Below are 20994 nucleotides of genomic sequence, written 5' to 3' on the forward strand. Positions count from 1 at the left end.
ATATGGCTCCTCCCCCTTACTTGTTTTTATAAAATTGAGTGTGCAAGTTCTTTACTTGTATCCTTCCATATAAATTTTAGAATGAGTACTAATACTCTCAAAAAATCCAGTTAAATTTTTGAATGGTTTTAATAGAATTTATAGACAAATCTAGGGTAAAATGACAGCATTATTGTGGTTTTTATCCCATCTGTTAACATGTTATATCCTTTTAAATTACTCATATTCTGTTATGTCCTTTATTGTAATTTTTAAGTGATTTCTGTAAAGCTCTTACGTGTGGTTTGTGAGGATACACCCCAGATGCTTTCTATTTTTGTTATTGTTTCACTTATATTTATTTCTGTTGACTTTCTAACAAGTTTCTGCTAACATAATCAATAATCTTCCTACTTTTTTTTAAACGTCTTATATATATTTTTTTCTCTGTATTACAATTATACCTTTTCTGTTGACCAGGACTGACATACCTATCTCAAACAGTAACAGTAAGAGCATCCATCCTTACCTTATTCTATATCTTGATGGGCATGTATAAACTGTTTCCATTAATTATGACCAAGTAACAATTTGCTATAGGTTTTTGGTATAAAGTTTTTTTCAAGTTTAGGATAACTTCAATTTGTGAAATGCACATAGTTTATACAAAATCACAGATTGAATATCACCAAATTAATTTTCTGCATCTATTGAAGTAATTCCCATTTTTTTCTTTCAGTTTATTCATATCATGATTTACATATCACCTCTATGTCATACAATAATAGTCCCTAGTTCCTTGGGTTTTTATAAGTAAAAGCACTTACAAATGCATCTGGCACATAATAATCAATAAATACATTAATTATCCTTGTATTATTATTAGTGTATTTAATAAAATTATTTAAAGGCATAGATTGTTAATATTAATTAATACATATTACTTTGATGGTTTTCAAACTGTACTCTTGGAGTCTTCTTAAACTCAATGAAGGACACTGAAGAGATCATGCATTATTCTCCTTGCAAAACAATGACTTCAAACAGAGAAACTCTCCTCTTTATTTGTCTTATATATGGTGCTCCTGTGTGAATTTTATTTATCAAAAAAATAATAGTTGAGTATTAGTGGTTTAATTAAATGTGTACATCTTTAATAAAAGCATCATTATTACAATTTTATCCATAAGAGATGGTTCCAGAATGAGTTGAAATAAATAAATTAGGTGTAGCCTACAAGACACAACATTGCATGCATCTATCATGATGATGTTGTCTTTGTAAATATTTTCAGTGCATTTCAATTAAGAAAACTTGTATGTGAATTTGTACTCCCTTACCATGTTTAGATGACACTTGAGGAGTCAATCCACAGATGTTCTCCACTCTTCACCGAGGTTGTGGGCACCACCTGGACCAAGGGGACACCAGGCAGGCAGCTGACACAGGCTCGGCCACATGAGCTGCAGCTTGACTCTGATGGGCAACTTTGCCTTCAGGGGTCCTATTTCATACATAAGAAAAATATTAGAATTTATATTATACAATTGAGTCTAAAGACAAATGCACTGATATTGTGCATTAAAACCACAAAGTTCTTTCTATTTCTCTTCTGATTTTAGAAAAATGAAAACTTTTTCATCCTCTTCTGAAAGTTTGCTGAGCCAAAGGTATATGTTGGCAATGCAGCCCTGGGTAAAAATTTAAAAATGCATCATATCCTGTCAGGTAATAGAAATAATTGAAACCAGTTGAGAATAACTTGTTATTTAGCACCTAATATTCACGTCCTGTGACAAGCAGCCAAGAGAAAGAAGAGGATATTATGGGGGAATGTAGAGATGATTCTAATCCATGGGCCAGCTGTAACTTAATCCATGACTGTAAAGGGCCCAATTTTTCAATGATTCTACTTTATTTGAAGTGAAGATGGAAATCCAGATCTTAATATATCACTTGTTTTAAAATATTGACCTATAATTCAAATTTAAAACACAGTACAGGTAATCAACGCTAAACAAAGCACATACACCTGCTGGATCTAGACTGTGGGCCTCTGATTTGCAGCCAATATTTAAACAACAGAATGAGTAGGAAGGTCAAGAAACTGCTTTGGGAACCAAAGGAAGGTCCTATAAACAAATGTGCTGTCTCTGGACCTTGGAGAAGTCAGGTTCAGGGTTCCTGCTCTGGTGGCCTGGGTTTCTGATAAAATACTTGTCCTGTTGTTATATGTTGTCTCCAAACCCAGGCCTCAATAACATGGAATATGATGGTTAAAAAAAGGCAGCTCTTGTGGACACTGTATTCACAAATTCCTGTTTCTCATCCATAGAGCGCCGGTTGGGAAAAAGCATATGTGACATGGAAAGGACCAATGATTCCGTCTGGACGGAATTCATCCTGGTCGGGCTCTCTGCCCACCCAAAGGTCCAGGCAGTTCTCTCTGTGCTGGTTTTATGGATGTACCTGATGATCCTGCTGGGAAATGGAGTCCTCATCTCAGTAATCATCTATGATTCCCATCTGCACACCCCCATGTACTTCTTCCTCTGCAATCTTTCCTTCCTGGACATATGCTACACAAGCTCCTCTGTCCCACTAATTCTTGACAGCCTCCTAACAGTGAGGAAAAGGGTTTCCTTCTCTGGGTGCATGATGCAGATGTTTCTCTCCTTTGCCATGGGGGCCACTGAATGTGTCCTCTTGGGCATGATGGCACTTGACCGCTATGTGGCCATCTGCTACCCACTGAGGTACCCCATCATCATGAGAAAGGCTGCCTATGTGCCCATGGCAGCTGGGTCCTGGGTCACTGGGCTAGTGGACTCCATGGTGCAGACATCTCTCACAATGCAGTTACCATTCTGTGCTAATAACGTCATTCACCACTTTGTCTGTGAAATCCTGGCTGTCCTGAAACTGGCCTGTGCTGATATTTCAACCAATTTGATCAGCATGGCAGGCTCAAATCTGATTGTTCTGGTTATTCCACTGCTAGTAATTTCTACGTCTTACATTTTTATCATTGCCACTATTCTGAAGATACCTTCCAGTGAAGGAAAACGTAAGGCTTTCTCCACCTGCTCAGCTCACCTGACAGTGGTGATTATATTCTATGGAACCATCTTCTTCATGTACGCAAAGCCCAAGTCTAAAGATCCTGTTGACACAAATGATCAAGACGTCACTGAAGCCCTCATCTCCCTCTTCTATGGAGTAATGACCCCCCTGCTCAACCCCCTCATCTATAGCCTGAGGAACAAGGATGTGAAGGCTGCAGTGAGGAACATGCTGGGTGGGAAACTCTTCCCTGTGGAGTAGGAACGCTGACTGTGGGACTCGGCATTCAGAATTGTGGCAGACATGAAATTCAGAAAGGGGAAATTCCCATGTGTCATTCAAAACCATGTGACAGAGATATTTTGGTTCCTGTTGTTATTATTAATTTTCTGTTCTAACTAAATATGGTCAGGATTGTAAAATATGTGGAAATACAAAATGCTAAAAATACCTCAAGAATCTCCAGTGAGAATGAATCACTTTTTAAACTTCAGAAGGTAAACAAGGTAAAAGTTACTCTAAAAAAATCCTTTGTACCCTATAAGTGAGTACATGATTAATTAATTAGGCAGCATTAATAATAATCAACACATGACATTGTAGTACATATTCACTTTTAAATTTTTCAGTTACTTTACTGTTTCTGTCTCCCAAGCTTATCAGATACCTGCTGTTAGGAACCTATGTGTTTATTACCCTCCAGCCTCCCAAAGGCCTAGAACAGAGTCTGGCATATTTTAGGTGCTCAGTAAGTATTTTTTGAATAAATAAATGAGCCTCATAATTTATGAAACCAGAAATGGATGAGGTAATATGTTATTCAAAAGGAGAGTTGACTAAATATATTATTTTCAAAATGAACTATATTGACATTGTGTCATATGAATAGCAGTAGATAGGGCATTGCCTTTTATATCTGTGTGTGTGTGATCTGTACTGTAATGCAGAGGAACAACTTTATCCACCAGCTACCACAGCTTTTCTGAGATTGGTCACATAATAAGACTAAAACAGCTTAAAGAGTTCCCTGATATTGCACCCTAAGTTTTAACCTAATAAAATACAAATGACATGGTAGCAGCGAGTTCCTCTTGGATTTGAGAAGGGACTAGGTTGTAATTAGGACCTTTTTTCTTCTGCATTCATCACAATATCTATCAAACGGCAGAGCATGTGACTGACAAAAGTTATAGTATGAGGGCAAGCAATGGCCAAGGAGAAAGGACCAAGCTGCTCAATGGACTGAGGAGCTTCGTGGTTTGCGGGATTGGGGATGAAGACAGAGAGGACCCAAGAGGGAGATCATCTTTAGTGACTGAAGGTTAGTTCCATGTGACTGCACCAATCTGGAGAATGAAAGTTCCACTTCCAATGAGGAAATTGAGTCACATAATGCCAATAAAGGAAAGAAGCACTCTTCTTTATGGAAATACAGAATACAAATCTAAAGTAAAAGACTGTACCTACTTCTAACTTGTAAGGGAAATTCCATAATATCTTCCTGTCTTGTTAATAGGTAATTATTGGTATTTGATTAGATTGAGTTAATCCATGCATAGCCATTGGATATTTAATTAATATTGGTGTTGGATGTTCTTTAATTGGTCATAAAGCATTAGTAGGCACAAAATTGTCCTCCTACTTTTTTATGGAACAACTTTGATTTTATTAAACTACTCTCTCAGCTTAAACCCACTGTTCTATTTTCTGCTTTGTGAGTTAGAGTCATGACACCAAAAAACATACTTTTCCCTTTGCCAGCTGGCTTCCATCAGACTCTACCAAAAGAGACAGAAGGAGATTTGAAGATTTGGCAAAGATATGGGACTTGCCTCTAACTTGTTTCCTGTTCCTGTCAGCATCACCCAGCTGTGGTTTTCCATTAGGGAAGTGGCAGCTGCTCAGCTGCTTCCAGTGTTGGTTTCAGTTTGCATTTTTTCCATACTCCTGAACCAGGAGCCTACCATTGCCAGATCTTCAGAGGTTGCAGTCTGTCATTTAGCTTTCACTTCTGGTAAATTAATAGTACAATGAAGACTTTAGTCTCTCTTGAGGTGTCTTTAAATGTGATATTAATATATAATTCTCTGCTTGAGAGATGCAGTGAATCAGATAGAGCCCGAACAACAGAGTTGGTCAGACTATCATTTCCATACACAACTAAATATCAGAAGGAACTGGAGAAGACATTCATTTTTCTTCTGAAGATGTTTTCTTATTTCTAAAATGTAGATTATGAGTCTCTTTAGCATAACATAAAATAGCATCTTCATAATAAGCACATAATCAAAAGAAAGAAGAAGATTGAACAGTTTATAAATACCCAGGAAAAAGGATAATCTTTGGCTCTTGAGGAAAATAAACAAATAAACATAAATATAAATCAGTTTTCTTCACTGATGAATTCTTAGTACCCACCTAAGTTCAATGCCTGGAACATGGTATGCTATTTCTATATTTGTTGAATAAGTGCATAGGTTAATAAGCAAATGAAAAAAAAAAAACTTTAGGAGTGTATGTATAGTTTCTAACACAAATTCTCATGTTTATATTACTGGACCCCCATGAAATCTCTTCAAGGAATTAATATTTCTCCAACTTTACAGAAGAGAAAATCTAGTATCAGAAATGTGAAAATATTTGAATTCACAATGAGAATGTGGGATGTCTAACATTTGGACTCCAGTTGTCTAAGAAACTCAACCCAAGATCCCTACTATATTAAATACAATACATAATGTCCTAATGAGTAATATTAATTAAATATCTATTAACAGACTTCTGGGGAAGATGGCAGAGTAGGGAGCTCCAGGACTCAGTCCTCCTCCCAAAACAACTATTAAACAGGCAGAACTATCTGAAACAACCATGTTGAAATTCCAGAGGCCAGAAGAACACTGCACAGCATCTAAGGAAGAGCAAGAGGAAGAGGCTGATGAATTACGGTAAAGCTCTATAAATTGCTCTCTCTCCGTGGCAGCTACAGGCCACCATGGAGTCCAGCCCTTGGCTAGTTGCTGCTGACAGAAAGGGACAGAAACATCCTCTTCCCCATGAACAGGAGGGAGCAACAGCCCATCACTGATCACGGCTTTTGATTAGCAAATTCAGATCACTGGGTCCTGACTCTGAGGACAATATTGTTTCAACTCTTCTGGGACACAGGCAGCAGCAGCCATAGTTTAAGCCCCCCCAGGACAAGGGCAGAGGTGGTGGAGATCTCAAGATGCAGGGCTTCCTCAGGGCTGTGGGGGAAAGTCAGCTGAAGGGCTGCATTTGCTGGGCAGGCATGGGAAGCTGGGCATTGGGGAGCTGTCAGAGTTGTTGGCTCCCTTCCTGACCCCCTCCACAGGACACTTTGGAGCCGGTCTGCCTCCCATTCATGGGTCGCTGGCTCTGTTTCGGCTGGGAAAGACCCAACTGGGAAAGTCCTCCCCAGGGTGGCCCTCCTCTCAGAATTTGCCTTCTTGGTAAAAGCAGCATTGGGACAATGAAAGGAGTGCAAAAAGCTAGAGGCAGTCTGGGACAAAGGCCTGCTGGCTTCAGATTTCCAGGAGAGGGAGGTTCCTGATTGGAGGGCTGAGACTCAAAAAAATAAAAACCCTCCAAATTATCACCACCTGGTTACAAAGCTAGGAAACAGACATTCCAGGGAGCAAATCCAAGAGTTGACATTTTAAAATATTAAGATGTAAAATAAAAGAGTACAAAACAAACACAGAAACATCCCTTTGACCCATCCAAAGGAAGAGGATAAAAATACAGAAAAAAAACAAGAAAGAAGACAGGGTTGTTCATTTCTAGTAAATAGAAATTCAGTTGATTTTTCTATATTGATCTGGTATCCTGTAAGCTTACTGAACATAGTTTTTAATTTTAATAGTTTTCTTTAGTGAATTGTTTAGGATTTTCTCTATACAAGATGATGTCATCCACAAATAGAGATAGTTTTACTTCTTCCTTTCTAATCTGGATGCATGTTATTTTTTCTTGCCTAATTGGTCTAGCTAAAACAGCCAGGAAACGGCTGAATAGAAATGAGTGTTACACAAATTGTTATTCTCCTACACAAAACACATCTTTGTAGGGGACGTGATTCAATCTACCAAGCCAGGAAGCTTACCATGGTGACATGCTTCAAGTTCTGAGGTTCCTTGCCAGTCCATTTTCTTCTTTCCACCTTTCAGAGTCATTTTATGATTGTCTATTGAATAAGTTCAGGGTACTTAGTTGAATTTAAAGGAGCAGGAACAGGGAAAATGAATTTCTGCCATCTTGTTCCAGAACCAGAAACTCTGGGGTATATTATTCCTAAAGTAAATCCTTAATATGTGGTTGAATTCCATATTAAAAATGGGCAAAAAGAAAAATTAATAAATTGGAAGATATATATTGAGAAATTTTCCAGAATGCACCCCCAAAAAGACAAATAGTTGAAGATGAGGTAAAAATGGGAAGACTGTCTATAGTGGTGATTACATTCCTAAAAAGAAAGACTTGAAAGGAACAATGTAATGAAGGCTGTGGTTTGCCTTCTGCTCTCCATTCAAGACCAAAGTACTCATTCTCACAGCTGCTCAGACTGTTGACAACTGGTAGCTCACAACTGGGTTCCTCTCCAGAGATTGCCTTTGTCTAAAAAGACAAGCCTTACCCAAGTTCATGTCCATTTCCAGGGTTCAGGCTACATGCAATGACTGGTTGATGCAGGAATATAAAAGACCCTTTGCCTCAGTTTGGGGCAGTTCTGTAGAGCCATCCCAGCTCTAGAGCTCCCTGTGCAATCAGAGAGGCCTTTCTTGTAAATATTTTCCAGCCAAATTCACTCACATTTCTCACAGGTGTTTACCCTATAAATGCTCCCCCCAAAACTTCCTGCATGATAATCTCCCTTTCAGAGTCCAGTTCCTGGGTAATTTGTTCTCCAACAGTGGAGGAAAATCAGCTTTTTAAGAAACACTGCCAAGAATTTTCTGAAGTCAACCAAATATATGAATACTCATATTCAAAAACATAGTGTCTACAAACTGAAGATGTCAAAATTTGCATATACATGTGTGTGTACATATGTGTGTGTGTGTGTGTGTGTGTGTGTGTATGTGTAGGCCTAAATGCATCACAGTGAAATGGTGAAACAATAAAAAGAAAAAAGTATCTTAAAAGGAACTTTATTATCTACAAAAGAATGACAGACTTACAGAAAATTCTCTACAACAGTAATATAAATCAAGTCACTAGAAGAGTATCTTCAAACTATTGAGAGAATATCTAGAATTATGTACCCATCAAAGTGGTCTTTTTAAAATGAGGATGAAGGAATTTTAAAGGAAATACTAAGGAAACACTTAATGGAAGGGAAATGACCCCAAATATATCATCTGGGATGCAAGACTAGAATTGTAAGGATGCATTAAAATATAAATAAACATTATAAAATGGTTCTCAATAGGAGGAAATTTTGCCACCCAGGGGACAACAGGCAATATACAGAGACATTTTTATTTGTTACAACTAGGGAGCTGTTACTAGCTTCTAGGGGCCAGAGACCAGGCAGGCTGCTAAACGTCCTGTCCTACAATGCACAGGCAGTCCCACCACAGCAAAGAATTATCCGGCCCCAAATGTCAACAGTGCTGCAGCTGAGAAACCCTGGTATAGAACAACAAAACAACAATGCCTGATTTGTAGAATATTTTAAAAGTAAACGAAAATACTGGGAAACGATATTACATAAGGGGAGATGATAGCAATTAAAGCCTTCTAAAGCCTATGCAGTGTCTGTAATGGAGGTTGATATTATTTTCCTTTAGACTTGTTTAAGCCTGGTTGTTTCGCAAGATTTCAAGAGTAACAACAAAAAAATACACAGTGGATTTATAACTTTCTGTAAAGGAAAAAAAAATGGAATAATGAAGAGGCAAATTAACCAAAAAGAGCAATCAAAAAATGGCAATGGAAGAAAAAGGAGCATAGACATATGAAAATTAAGAAGTAATATGGCAGAAATAAGCCCAGACGGATCAGTAACCACAATCACTGTAAATGGACTAAACTCAGCAGTTTAAAAATAGTATTGTTCTATTGGATATGTAAAAAAGTTTAGCTTTCACATAAAGGCAAGGAGGAGTAGGGAAAATGGAAACTAAACAAGACTGGCTCAAATGGGCTCCACGGTTAAAGGGACGGAGAGAGCCCCTGATGTAAGCCCAGAGTTGGTGCTACCTATAATCAAAGGTGGCAACTCTCGGTGGGAAATTTAAACTGGATGAGCTCTCTCTGATAGGCTGTACAATTTAAAATCCCAAAGGCGGTCTAGTTAGCTCTCTCAGATAGGCTGTACCCTCTGGAGTATCCAGCCAATGCAGAAACAGGGGAGGGACTTATGTGTTAGACTTAGGATATAAAATGTTGCTGTATTCTGTTGTTGGGCCTGCCTGCCACATTTTCTTTGGTGGTGTGCCCACTCCTGCAAGATCGTGAACAAATTCTTTTCTCCTTCGGAATTGGGTGAGTGTTTTTTTTAGGTATAGTGCTTGTTTCTAACAGACATAACTATTTTTAATCAAGAAAGACGTTATTTACAAGAGACATCTAATGCGTAAGAAAATATACAAGTTAAAATGAAAGATAGAAAAAATAAACTAGGCAAATAATGTGACAAAAGATTTTAAGACAAAAAAGCATTATTAATAGTAAAAGAAGTAGTTACATTATGATAAGGAGTTCATTTCACCAGGGAGATGTGTAATTCTAAACTTTATCTACCTAATAAAATTGCCTCAATATATAAAACAAAACTCGCTTTAACTGTCTCTCTCTCAGATATTGAGAGAACAAAGAGATAAATATTTGCAAGAGTATTAAACATTTGAACAAAACATCTAACTAGTTTAACAAGCCAACTACAAGGGAACACATATTCTTCCAAGGCATGTATGCAAAATATATAGAAATTGATATTACATTAGGCTGAAAAGCAAGCATCAGTGAATTTCAAAGAAATTATATTAAATAGTCCACAGTCTCTTTCCTAAATAAAATTAAGTTAAGGGTAATTTGTTAATTAATTTTAAAGATCCATGCACTGGAATTTTTAAAACATGCTTCTAAATGACTCTTGAGGAGCAGTGATATTCAATATATTTAACCACTGCTATGCCAAGTGCTCTGATAAATCAGAATGCATGCCTGCCATAAACAACCAGTATGGCTGCCTTAAAGTGTGCCAGCTAAATATCTGCCCTGCTTACTGGTCAGAGAATAAAGGACCATGAAATTTAAGAGCACAAAGAACCAGGCTGTGCCCACTAGTACAGCATGATAGTTAGTGACTGGTTGGTGGCTGTGACATACACAATTTTTTAAAATACTTTGAATATCAATATCTTAGCAGAGATATCCATAAGTATCTCAGGAGGACAATCCTAAGAAATGAAAATAATTGAATCCTGCATATTAAAATTTGATGGAAACAGAAAAATCAGCTTTTTGAGGGAACTCTTCACTCTTAACTTCTTATAGGAGACCTGGCTTAGGGAGAGAGAAGGCAGCAACAGGGAAAGGATGACAAGGAAAAGAAACTGCCGAGAGAATTTCACTGCTGTGCCAATATATCAGAAATTGTATTTTTTATTCACATCTGTTTTCCTCATTAAATCTACACAATAATCTTGCAAAGGATGTCTTCTGCTCTCAATTTATAGATGAACAGATTCACACAGGTTAAGATCACAAAGATGGTGAGTGGTAAAGCTAGGCTTTTAACCTTAGCCTTTTGAGTGCAAAATACATATTCTGTCCTTTAGATGCCTAATCATTGGGAGAGAAATATCCTGAAATCTAGCACATCTAAGTTAAGAAAAACAATGCAAAGGTGTTAGAGGGCAGGAAAGGTAAGACGTCCTCACTGGATTTAACCTCAGCATTTCTCCAAGGCTGTTAACTGGATCTATAGTGATCTCAGGGGACTGTTGTGATCAGGTCCTGCAGTGATTGTGGGAGAGGTTCATGAATAAGAGTGGATGACAATTTTTGACCTTGATTTGACCCAGTATTGCATTGTCCCCCTGAGAAGCCCATGAAAATCCCTGTGCTAACAGACAATGGACAGGAAGTGCTAGGAAGCAAGGGCTTTAACCAACCAGAAAACCTGCTGAGTAAACCTAAGATCGTGGGTTTTCAGCATGATGCACTTGAGGGAAGATGAGATGGTTTAAGAATTTTCAGTTTATTAAGGGATGCAGAAAACCACTAACTGGAGCAATCATACAGTCTAAGTTGGAATCTAACCTCTACATCGACCTCACTGATTTATAACCTATGTCAGTGATTTCACCTCTCTGAACCTGTTTTCTCTTTGGTTAGGAGGATTAAACACACTAGTTCTTTCATCCATACTTTATAGCACTTCTCTCACTCTAGAGGAAGGGTAGCAATTAGACAAACCAAGGAGGAGAAGGAATAGGGGGGAGTTCAATTATAAGCAGGTGTGGGAACCCAGGGCCTGGACCCCCCCTCCATTGTGATTTCACATAGCCACCTGCTTGACTGGGACAGAACTTAACAGTCATGAGACCTCCCCAGGGGAGGAAAAAATGTATTGTAAACGGATCACTGAAACTCCTCTCCCCTGATCACTGCTGATAATAAATTTCCTCACCCTTGTATCACAAGACACTGCCAAAACTCTGCTCTCACACCCTTCTTGTCCTAACCCTTGTAAACCAGCCCCTGGCACCCCGTGCTTTTGCAGACCACCAACTTCCATCTTTCCCAGCCCACCACCGCCATGGAACAAATCATCTCCCACATGTAAATCCTATTAAACTCAAATCTAACTCTGCGCCTGGTGTGTTCTTCAGTCTGGGAGCTAAGCTGGGTTGTAACAACAGGTTTTGCTTGGGGTGTCAGAGGGTGGGCATGCAGCCAGGACACGGAGGTAGAACATTAGACACTAATTATGAGCACTCAGTTTGGCGCTGGAGATAGGGTAATTCTTGGTACAAACATTTGTAGGAAATGTCTTTGCAGTATTTGAGAACAGCAGAGCAACAATTACAAACCACACTCTTCTTTCAAGGGAAGAAAGAAAGGAGATCACTAAAAGGAGATGAATAGGCTTCCTAAGAGGTAGAAAAACACTGACTGTGTACTGTCACTGACATCACAATGGGAGAGTCTCAGGGAGCCTAAAGAGGGACTTTCCTGTTCCTAAGAAAAGACACTAGAGAGATCAGAGACATCGATGTGGAGAAGAGGTTCTTGGATCCAATGTGCTCAGCAATGTCTCCTGTAGGGCAGGCTACAGAGAGCCACCACCGGCAAGTCCAAAATTCTCAGAGGAGCAGGAGAACCCTAACCGAAGAGGAAAGAGCAGTGATTTTACTGAGCCTGCACAGCAAACCATAAGACTATCGCTGACAACATGGCTTTCCTGTTGCAGAATAATTCAGGATGATAAAACTTCAGTGACCCATGTTTTCTGTAGCCCAAGGAAGGGACCACATTAAACATCATGTATATGGCAGATGCATTTAATCCTCATAAAAATATCAGGAGATACATGATTTTGTACAATTAGTAAAGTAGAATCCAAAGAAGTTGTATGAATTGCCCTAGGACACACAGCTAGGAAGCAGCCTGGTGGGGAGTGGAGCACAATTTAGACTCCAAAATCCATCCACACTTCCCAATATCCCATCATATCTCTCAAGGTTCTCCCTCTATCAAGAGATCTACCAAGACCTTCCTATCTATCTCTTTAGCAAACAATGACAATTTTTAGGTCTACATGACCTTCAACTATGTAAAACAGGATGTTTCCAAAGAGGCCAGGAGGCCCGGGAAGGCATTATTTCTTTTCTGCTTGTTACTACATAGGCTGGTAATCTCCTCCTGCAGGAATAAACGGCACAGTCTAACATTTATTCCTGAGCAGGAACCACATCTCAGAGGACATCATTAAAAGTTGACTGACCCACTTCTCTCTGATATCAGAGTGCAAATAGGGAACACAGGGATGAGGTCCCTTGTGCCTGACACAGTCTAAAGCCAAGCATGTTAAAGTAAACTTGTAACTTTTAAACAACAACATGTTTCCCTCCACAAGTTTTTTGGAGAGTATCTGAGGCTGTTCCCAAGAGATCCATTTCTCCTCTTTAGAGAAAGAAAGAGTAGGTGAGATCATCATGTGGAAAATTCTAAAACTGGAATCACTTAATTTTGAGAAGAGAAAGCAATGTGCTATGTGCTGCCAACACAAAGTCATGCAAAAGATGTAATTAGAGTAAGAAAGTCATCTTCTAATCAAAACATGGAGCAGAGAGTCAGAGGTAACAGATTGGTGGGAAAGGGAATACGACAGCATGTGAATTTTGTTTAGCTACATGGAATTAAGAGACTTGCCACAATCCTCACCCCTCCATATTGTTTCACACCCAATCTGTTTTACTGAAATACATTAATTATATAGTAGTAGATATAGTTGAGATTGTGACTCCCAAAAGACATGAAATTATGCAGTAGTTCATACTGATCTTGGGAGATTAATTGAGTGTCCAAACAATTAATGTTGTGATTTAAAAAATAGAACTCGTAGAAAGTAGAATGATGCAACTTTGGAAATGGAGAGTTCTTTCATCTGCACTGTTCACATATATCCAGGGCAGCTGTGGGTTAGGACACTACAAGGGTGAATTCTGCAGCCCCCAGAGTAGGAAACAATAAACATTAAGAGTTTTCCGAACACTGAATTTACGTCAACTACAGTGAGATATTTAAAGATGGCACAAAGCAAGTGTTCAGGGACAGGAAAACGATGAATGGCCCATAAAGGAAGAATGGTAAAGAAATGATCATACTAATCTGAGCACCTTTGTAGCACGGCTACTTATCACATCCATTTAGAATCATGCTGCAATAATCTTGACTACCCCAAAGAGCAACCTGTTCAACTAGAGTTCTCTTAGAGAAGACAGATAAATTCTCTGTATCTAGCGAGGTATGTGAGCATCTATTAAAGAAATGTTAAGATGTAGGTGCCTAAGGTTTCAACAGTGGTCACATGATCAGATCTCCATGAGATAATCCATTCAGAATCTATCTGTGCCGCATATGATACAAATATGAGGCCGAGCACCAGGGTCGATTCAACCACTTTACCTTTATTGGGAATTTTTCATGATGGTTCAAATTTGTCATGTAATTTTAGAGGACTTAAATATGAACATCCCAAATGAATGTACTGTTTTTAACATGACTTAGCACCAATCATGATTAAAATTTTTCAGTACCTGTTTCCTTGACCCCTGGTAGCATTGGATACAGGCACCTGCTGTGAGAAGGCAAATGGGCCATGCTGACCCAGGAGGAACTGTGTTCTCTTATCAGACCCCTCCCTCTCACACTCTGCTCACCACACATCCCCAGTCTCCACAGAGCTCCAGGAGAAGCAGTGTGTGCTAGCTCTGCCCTGGATGCAATGGAACACCAAATGTGAGCATGGAAGTGGTTTGAAAGAGCTCATGTCTTTAGGGAGCTGAGCAACAACTGGATAGGCTTGAAAAAATGTGGACACTTAGAAAAGTCTGGAATTTTGGATACAAGGCAGCAGACAGGAAACAGAAGATTAATTCATAGCAACAGGTTAGAACCAGGCAGCCACCCAGAAAGAAGAAACTGGATCAGGAGCCCATATCTGCCAATAAATGTAAACATACTTCGCAGCAAGTAAAAGAAAACCTGACTTTCAATGGCTTAAAGCAATAAGGTTTACACATCTGTTCCCCCCATTATACATCACATCACACATCCAAACCCATCTATCAGTCAAAGCTGAAGAGAAAAATGACAATACATATGATTCTTCCAAGCTCAGGTATACTATTAAGTGAATAAAAGAAAAACAAGAAATCATAACTTTTCCGATTCCCTGGTCATCCTCCAACCCCCATGACAACATAATATTTTCAAAACAAAGAAATTCAAATGACCAATATGCTTTTGGAGTCATTTTTCACCCTCACTAGCATTTTTATAATTAGACAATAATGAAATTTAAATGTATCAATAAACAAAAATGTATACGATGTATTAATAAAAGCTAATGCTTAAACAGAATGTTCCTAAGAATGTAATGAAACCAGCACTGTACATGGAACACGGATATGAGCTTTTTTGTTTTGTTTTTGTAAGAACTTCCTTTTATAACAAATGCAGCACTAATAGCCATATGTATACCCATTATTTAAGGCCTGCATCCTTTATGATATTGGCGTATTGGTTCCAATATGGAAAAGGTTCTTCTTTCAACAATTGCTAAGTATTTTTAGTGCTCCCCCTGACATAGCCTCAGTAGTAATGTAGGTCTTATAATGCTGATTTTCGAAAGAAGCTCAGAACATAATGATAAACAAAACATAACCATCAAAGAGAGCCAATCTCCTGTTCAGAAGGTTTAGAATTAGACTGTGTCCTTGCCTGACTTCTAACTGTTATCCAATTATGTGACATAACTTTTATATGAGAAGGCAATTGGGCCATGTTGATCTATTAGATCCTGTGTTGTTTGTCAACCCATCACACCCTCCATACCCTGTTCTCTAACTACCCTCCATCCACCACGGAGGGCTCTCCCCCAGGAGAAGCAGGGAGCCCTGGCTTGATCTTGGCTGAAGATGAAAAACCCAAAAATGGTTTGAAGTACTTCTTTGCCCTAGTACTGAATATTATGAAATTAGCACATTCTCTGTATGGACAACAGTTTCCTTCTACCAGCTTCAAAGAAATGACATCATGAAGTAGCTGAACCTAAACCTCATGGTCAGCTATAGCCAGCAAAGGAAATGTTCATGACGACAAAAAGCAAATCTATAATTTGATTCATTTGACATCCAGAAGCTAATACTCAGCAGTGGCATTCAACCTGGTACCTAGTTTACAGCAGGTCACACCAGCAGGTGACCAGGATAGTGTGGAGTCCTAAGGCTCAGAATGAAGACACCTGGCTCAAAGCTGTTTGATTTGTCTGTGGTCATAACTTGCAAAGATTGATCTGCTTGCTATTGCTAAACTTTTCTCTCCTCCTTCATGTCATGAGGTAGATAGAGAAAATAAAGTTGCCATGGTCCATGTTTTTTCCTATATATTTAACTCCCTTGTTATTATCAAGTTTAAAACTGGGCCCTGTCTGAAGGTGTTAATTAAAAAGAATTTAACAAACAAGGTAGAGGCAACAACCAATCAGAAAAGAAACAAGCTGATATGACATAACAGTGAATGTTAGAGAATTCACAGCTGCGACCCTTGAAAGCATCCTTCTCCCCAATATTTCCAACTTCCTTTTTAGGAATGCGCACTGCACATTAAATTAGAGAACACCTAGCTAGATTGCAGCTTTCTCTCATACTTAAGACAGATCACACTGTGTCTGCTGATAGGCCTCCCAAGTGTCAAGTTGCAGCCACTCTCCTGTTTAGTATGGATGAAATTTCCTATGTAATTTTTGTTTTTTAGGTTTTTAAATGTATCTTGGTGGATTTTACAAACACTTTTTAAGGATATACTTATTCATTTCATCAGCTTTATCAGAAGCCTCTAAAATTTTAGTTTAAAATGAACTCAAGCAGGTAGCCAAAGCTTTAATTCACCTTGTATATTATCCTGGTTGAATCACTGCAGTCTTGACTGTTATGAATTGACTGACTTAGAACCATGGAGATGATCTAGGATCTGTGATAGTAAGGGACATGGCCTAGCAAGGGCACTTCATAAATGGCTGTTCAACCTAGATGCGGTCAAGATGAATAGGCCATGGTGCCCACTGCTTTGTTGGAGTCACCATCATTAGGAAATAACCCAAATCTCTATTAATCAGGGTTCTCTAGGAAACAGAACTGACATATTTATATATAAGATTTTATTATAGGAATTGTCTCATGCAAGTATTGGGATGGGTAAATCCAAATTCTGTAAAGGCAGGCCGCAAGCTGGGAACTTCAATGAAGGTGTCTGATGAATTTCCCAGGAGCAGCTGGGGGCTGAAGTAGAGATGGAGCTAATGGGATATGAATGTCCACAGTGAGCTGAACTACTGGACCTTTGCCAGATTTAGTATATTGGTCATTTCAGCCCTAGGAAGACCATATGGTTTTGGAGATACCTGGGCAAATAAAACCATATTTGTCAAGTAGAAATCCCTCTAGTTGTCTTGGAAGTAAGTGATTAAACTGATATTTTTATCCTTCGTAAAGAGATTGGATTCATTTTGCTTGCCGTTTTTTTTGCATTTTTGAAATCAGGGACAGGTATTGAATTTTGCCAAATGTCTTTTAGATATCTGTAAAATAGAACATATATTTTTCTTTTGACCTATTAATGTTGGAATCTTATTAATTTATGTCTAAATGGACAATCATCCTGACAGCCCTTCAATAAGCCATATTTAATTATGGTGTATCATTCCCTTAATGTATCTATATTCAATTTAATATAAGATACACCATTTTTTTTTTTTTTTTGCAGTATCCCTGCTGATTTGAGGTTGTCCTTCTCTTGTCTCCAAAGAAAAAAGGTGCCAATTTGACTGGGATTCGTGTTATTGGATCAAAAACATTTTCCATCAAAATCAAATGTGATACCCCTTACTCCATTCATGAGACAGAAGAGAACCCTGGGGAGAGAGTCTGGGCTTCAGTCTCCAGTGTCTATGCTGCAGTTTTGGGGAGCAGGGAGAGTTCCTTCACAGAAGTGAAAGTCGGTCTCCCTGTGGCTTCTCACCATGTCTAGGTTCTTTTCAGCTTCCAACAAATTCCAGGACTAACCCTGGCTCAGTCTCTGAGTTTAAATCCTGATTTAGTCATTCATTTACTGTGCTGCCTTGGGTAACTTCTTTAAATATCTGAACTTTGATTTACCCTTTACCTCACAGAATTGTAGAGGCATTAAATAACAGTGTTTGTAAAGAGCATGACATATTAGAGAGGCACTAAGTAGTGGCTAGATCTACAAATAGAATGAAGGTAAATAGGAGTCGTTCATCAATTTGATGTTAACACTGCACGGGAAAGTAAATGGTTTCCAACCGTCAAAGAAAATTGGTGCCATCAGCAGATACACCAGAATCAGGAAAAAGAGCAGATTTTGAGGCAAAAAAAATGAGTTTGAGGGAGGATGAAAAGACCAGAGCAGATGGGAGACAAGTGTAGAGTTTAGAAATGAAAAACTACCTGCACTATAGTGATGGGAATTAATGAGTCTAGGAACTGCTCCTTCGCAAGCCTTGGTCCCCAGTCGGATCTGGGGCAGCGGAGGAGAGACTGCCCCAGACGCCGGCTGTGGTGTGGGGCAGGATTGGCTGCCGCACCGCCAGAGTTCCATCCCGGAAGTGGTTATTGGTCTTCTCCATGCGCCGGTTCCTGGGCTTCCTGGAGCCTAGGCGTGAGACTGCGGTCGGGAGACAGAGCCTGACGAAACGCTGAGCGCTCTCTGCTGGGGATGTGAACCAGTCCGCCTGCGGGGCTGGCCCCTGCACCTTCGTGCTGCTCCTGCCAAGTGTTGCTGGCGGCCAGCGCACCACCGTAACCCACGTTCTGACCTCTGGAACTGGAGGATAAGAAAGAGTTATCAAAGGAGTCAGAAGATGAAGAATTGCAGTTATATGAGTTTATCATGCTGAAAACACTGATCCCAAAGACAGGAAGAACCAGAATTATTATGCAGTTCTTGGATTTGGCCATGTAGATAGAAAGCTACACAAAGACAGATCAAAGCAGCTCATAAAGCAATGGTTTTAAAACATCATGCAGACAAATGGAAAGCAATTGGTGAACCAATAAAAGGAGACAATGACTACTTCACTTGCATAACTACAGTTTATGAAATGTTGTCCCATCCAGTGAAAAGACAAGCATTTGACAGTGCAGAGCCTACTTTTGATAACTAAATTCCTTCCAAAAGTGAAACAAAGGACAATTCCTTTGAAGTTTTTTCCCAGTGTTTGAAAGGAATTCCAGATGGTCAAATAAGAAAAAATGTCCTAAACTTGGTGATATGAATGCATCATTTGAAGATGTCAATGCATTTTATTCCTTCTGGTATAATTTTGATTCCTGGAGAGAATTTTCTTATTTAGATAAAGAAGAAAAAGAGAAAGCAGAATGTCATGATGAGAGGAGATGGATTGAAAAGCAAAAATAAACAAGGGCAAAAAGCAAAAAAGAAGAAATGAACAGAATAAGAACGTTAGTTGATAATGCATATAGCTGTGATCCAAGGATAAAAAAAAAATTCAAGGAAGAAGAAAAAGCCAAAAAAGAAGCAGAAAGGAAAGCAAAAGCAGAAGCAAAACTGAAGGAGCAAGAAGCTAAAGAAAAACAAAGACAAGCTGAATTTGAAGCTGTTTGGTTAGCTAAGGAGAAAGAAGAAGATGAAATTAGACAGCAAGCATTGCTGGCAAAGAAGAAAAAAGATATCAAGAACAATGCCATTAAAAAGGAAAGGCAAAAACTTTGAAATTCATGCAAGACCTGGAATCACTTTTCTGAAAATGAGGCAGAGTGGGTAAAAATGATGGAAGAACTGGAAAAACTTTGTGATCGGCTTGAACTAACAAGCTTACAAACTTGAATGAAACACATTATTTATGAAAGAAGCAGGAAAGGCTGCTCTGGAAAAAACAGACAAGAAATAAATGAGCAAATTAAAAAAGAGAAAGAGGAAGCTTCTAGGAATGCTGAGAAACCAATTGGCAGGGATGGAAATGGCAGAGAAAATTCATCAGAAGATGATCTACAATTACTAATTAAAGCTGTGAACCTCTTCCCCACTGGAACGAATTCAAGATGGGAAGTTATTGCCAACTACATGAATATACATTCTTCTTCTGGAGTCAAGAGAGCTGCCAAAGATGTTACTGGCAAAGCAAAGAGTCTCCAAAAACTTGACCCTCATCAAAAAGATGACATAAACACAAAGGCTTTTGATAAATTTTAAAAAGAACATGGAGAGGTGCCTCAAGCAGACAATGCAAAACCATCAGAAGATTTGAAGGGCCATGCACAGATTCCACCCCTTAGACTACAGAAGACCAGAAACTTTTGAAACAGGCTTTGAAAACATATTCAGTGAATACACCTGAAAGATGGGAAAAAGCAGAAACAATGTCTGGCAGGACAAAGAAGGACTGCATGAAATGATGAACTCTTGGAAATGGTAAAAGCAAAGAAAGCTACTCAAGAGCAAGTACTAAATGCAAGTAGAACCAAGAAATGATATAATGACAATCTTTGTTGTGTATGCATTTTTATAATAAAACTGAAAATATTGTTAAAAAATGTGATAGATGTTGTTCTATTATCTTTTGGTGTTGCAAAGAAGAAATCTAACTCCAGTCTAATTTTTCTTCCTTTGTCAGTGTAGCAGATATGTGTTATACTTGCCATTTCAATGCCTTTGGACTCTTACTTAATATTTTGGCAGTTTCCCACATTGTTAATTATAGTTTCCAAAGATAGAATACAACAAAACCCTATAATTACTAGGTTCCCTTGATTCAAAAATGACTGTGTGATTTAAGTTATGTTCATCTTATGCATCCGTATAAATATTATGTTTGCTCTAATTCTATGTCAAAACTAGTACTCATATGATAGAGGGTGACTATCTTGTTTTCTGCTGGTTTACAATTTTTCATTTCTGAACTAGAAGGTAGACAGTGGAACAACAGGATGTGTTCTGGTTTGCTAATTCTTCCATTAAGCAAAATACCAGAAATGGAATGGCTTTTATAAAGGGGGTTTATTTGGTTACAAAGTTACAGTCTTAAGCCCATAAAGTATCCAAGTAAGTCATCAACAATAGGGGACCTTCACTGGAGAAAGGCCATTGGTATCTGGAAAACCTCTGTTAGCTTGGAAGGCATGTGGCTGGTGTCTGCTTGCTCCCAGATTTTGTTTC

The 20994-nt window shown here is 38.7% G+C and overlaps 1 protein-coding gene and 1 pseudogene across 1 annotated transcript; both read left to right on the top strand.

Moving 5' to 3' along the window:
- The first annotated feature begins 2343 nt into the window (after nt 1–2343).
- Nucleotides 2344–3303, top strand: LOC119545356 (olfactory receptor 13C8-like). The gene has a single exon (XM_037850835.1). It carries the CDS (start codon nt 2344–2346, stop codon nt 3301–3303), a length of 960 nt encoding a protein of 319 aa, XP_037706763.1.
- A 15278-nt stretch (nt 3304–18581) lies between these two features.
- LOC119505343 lies at nt 18582–20310 on the top strand (annotated as a pseudogene).
- The last annotated feature ends 684 nt before the right edge of the window (nt 20311–20994 follow it).

The sequence above is a fragment of the Choloepus didactylus genome, chromosome 10 (assembly GCF_015220235.1).
Source record: "Choloepus didactylus isolate mChoDid1 chromosome 10, mChoDid1.pri, whole genome shotgun sequence".
NCBI classification, from domain to species: domain Eukaryota; kingdom Metazoa; phylum Chordata; class Mammalia; order Pilosa; family Megalonychidae; genus Choloepus; species Choloepus didactylus.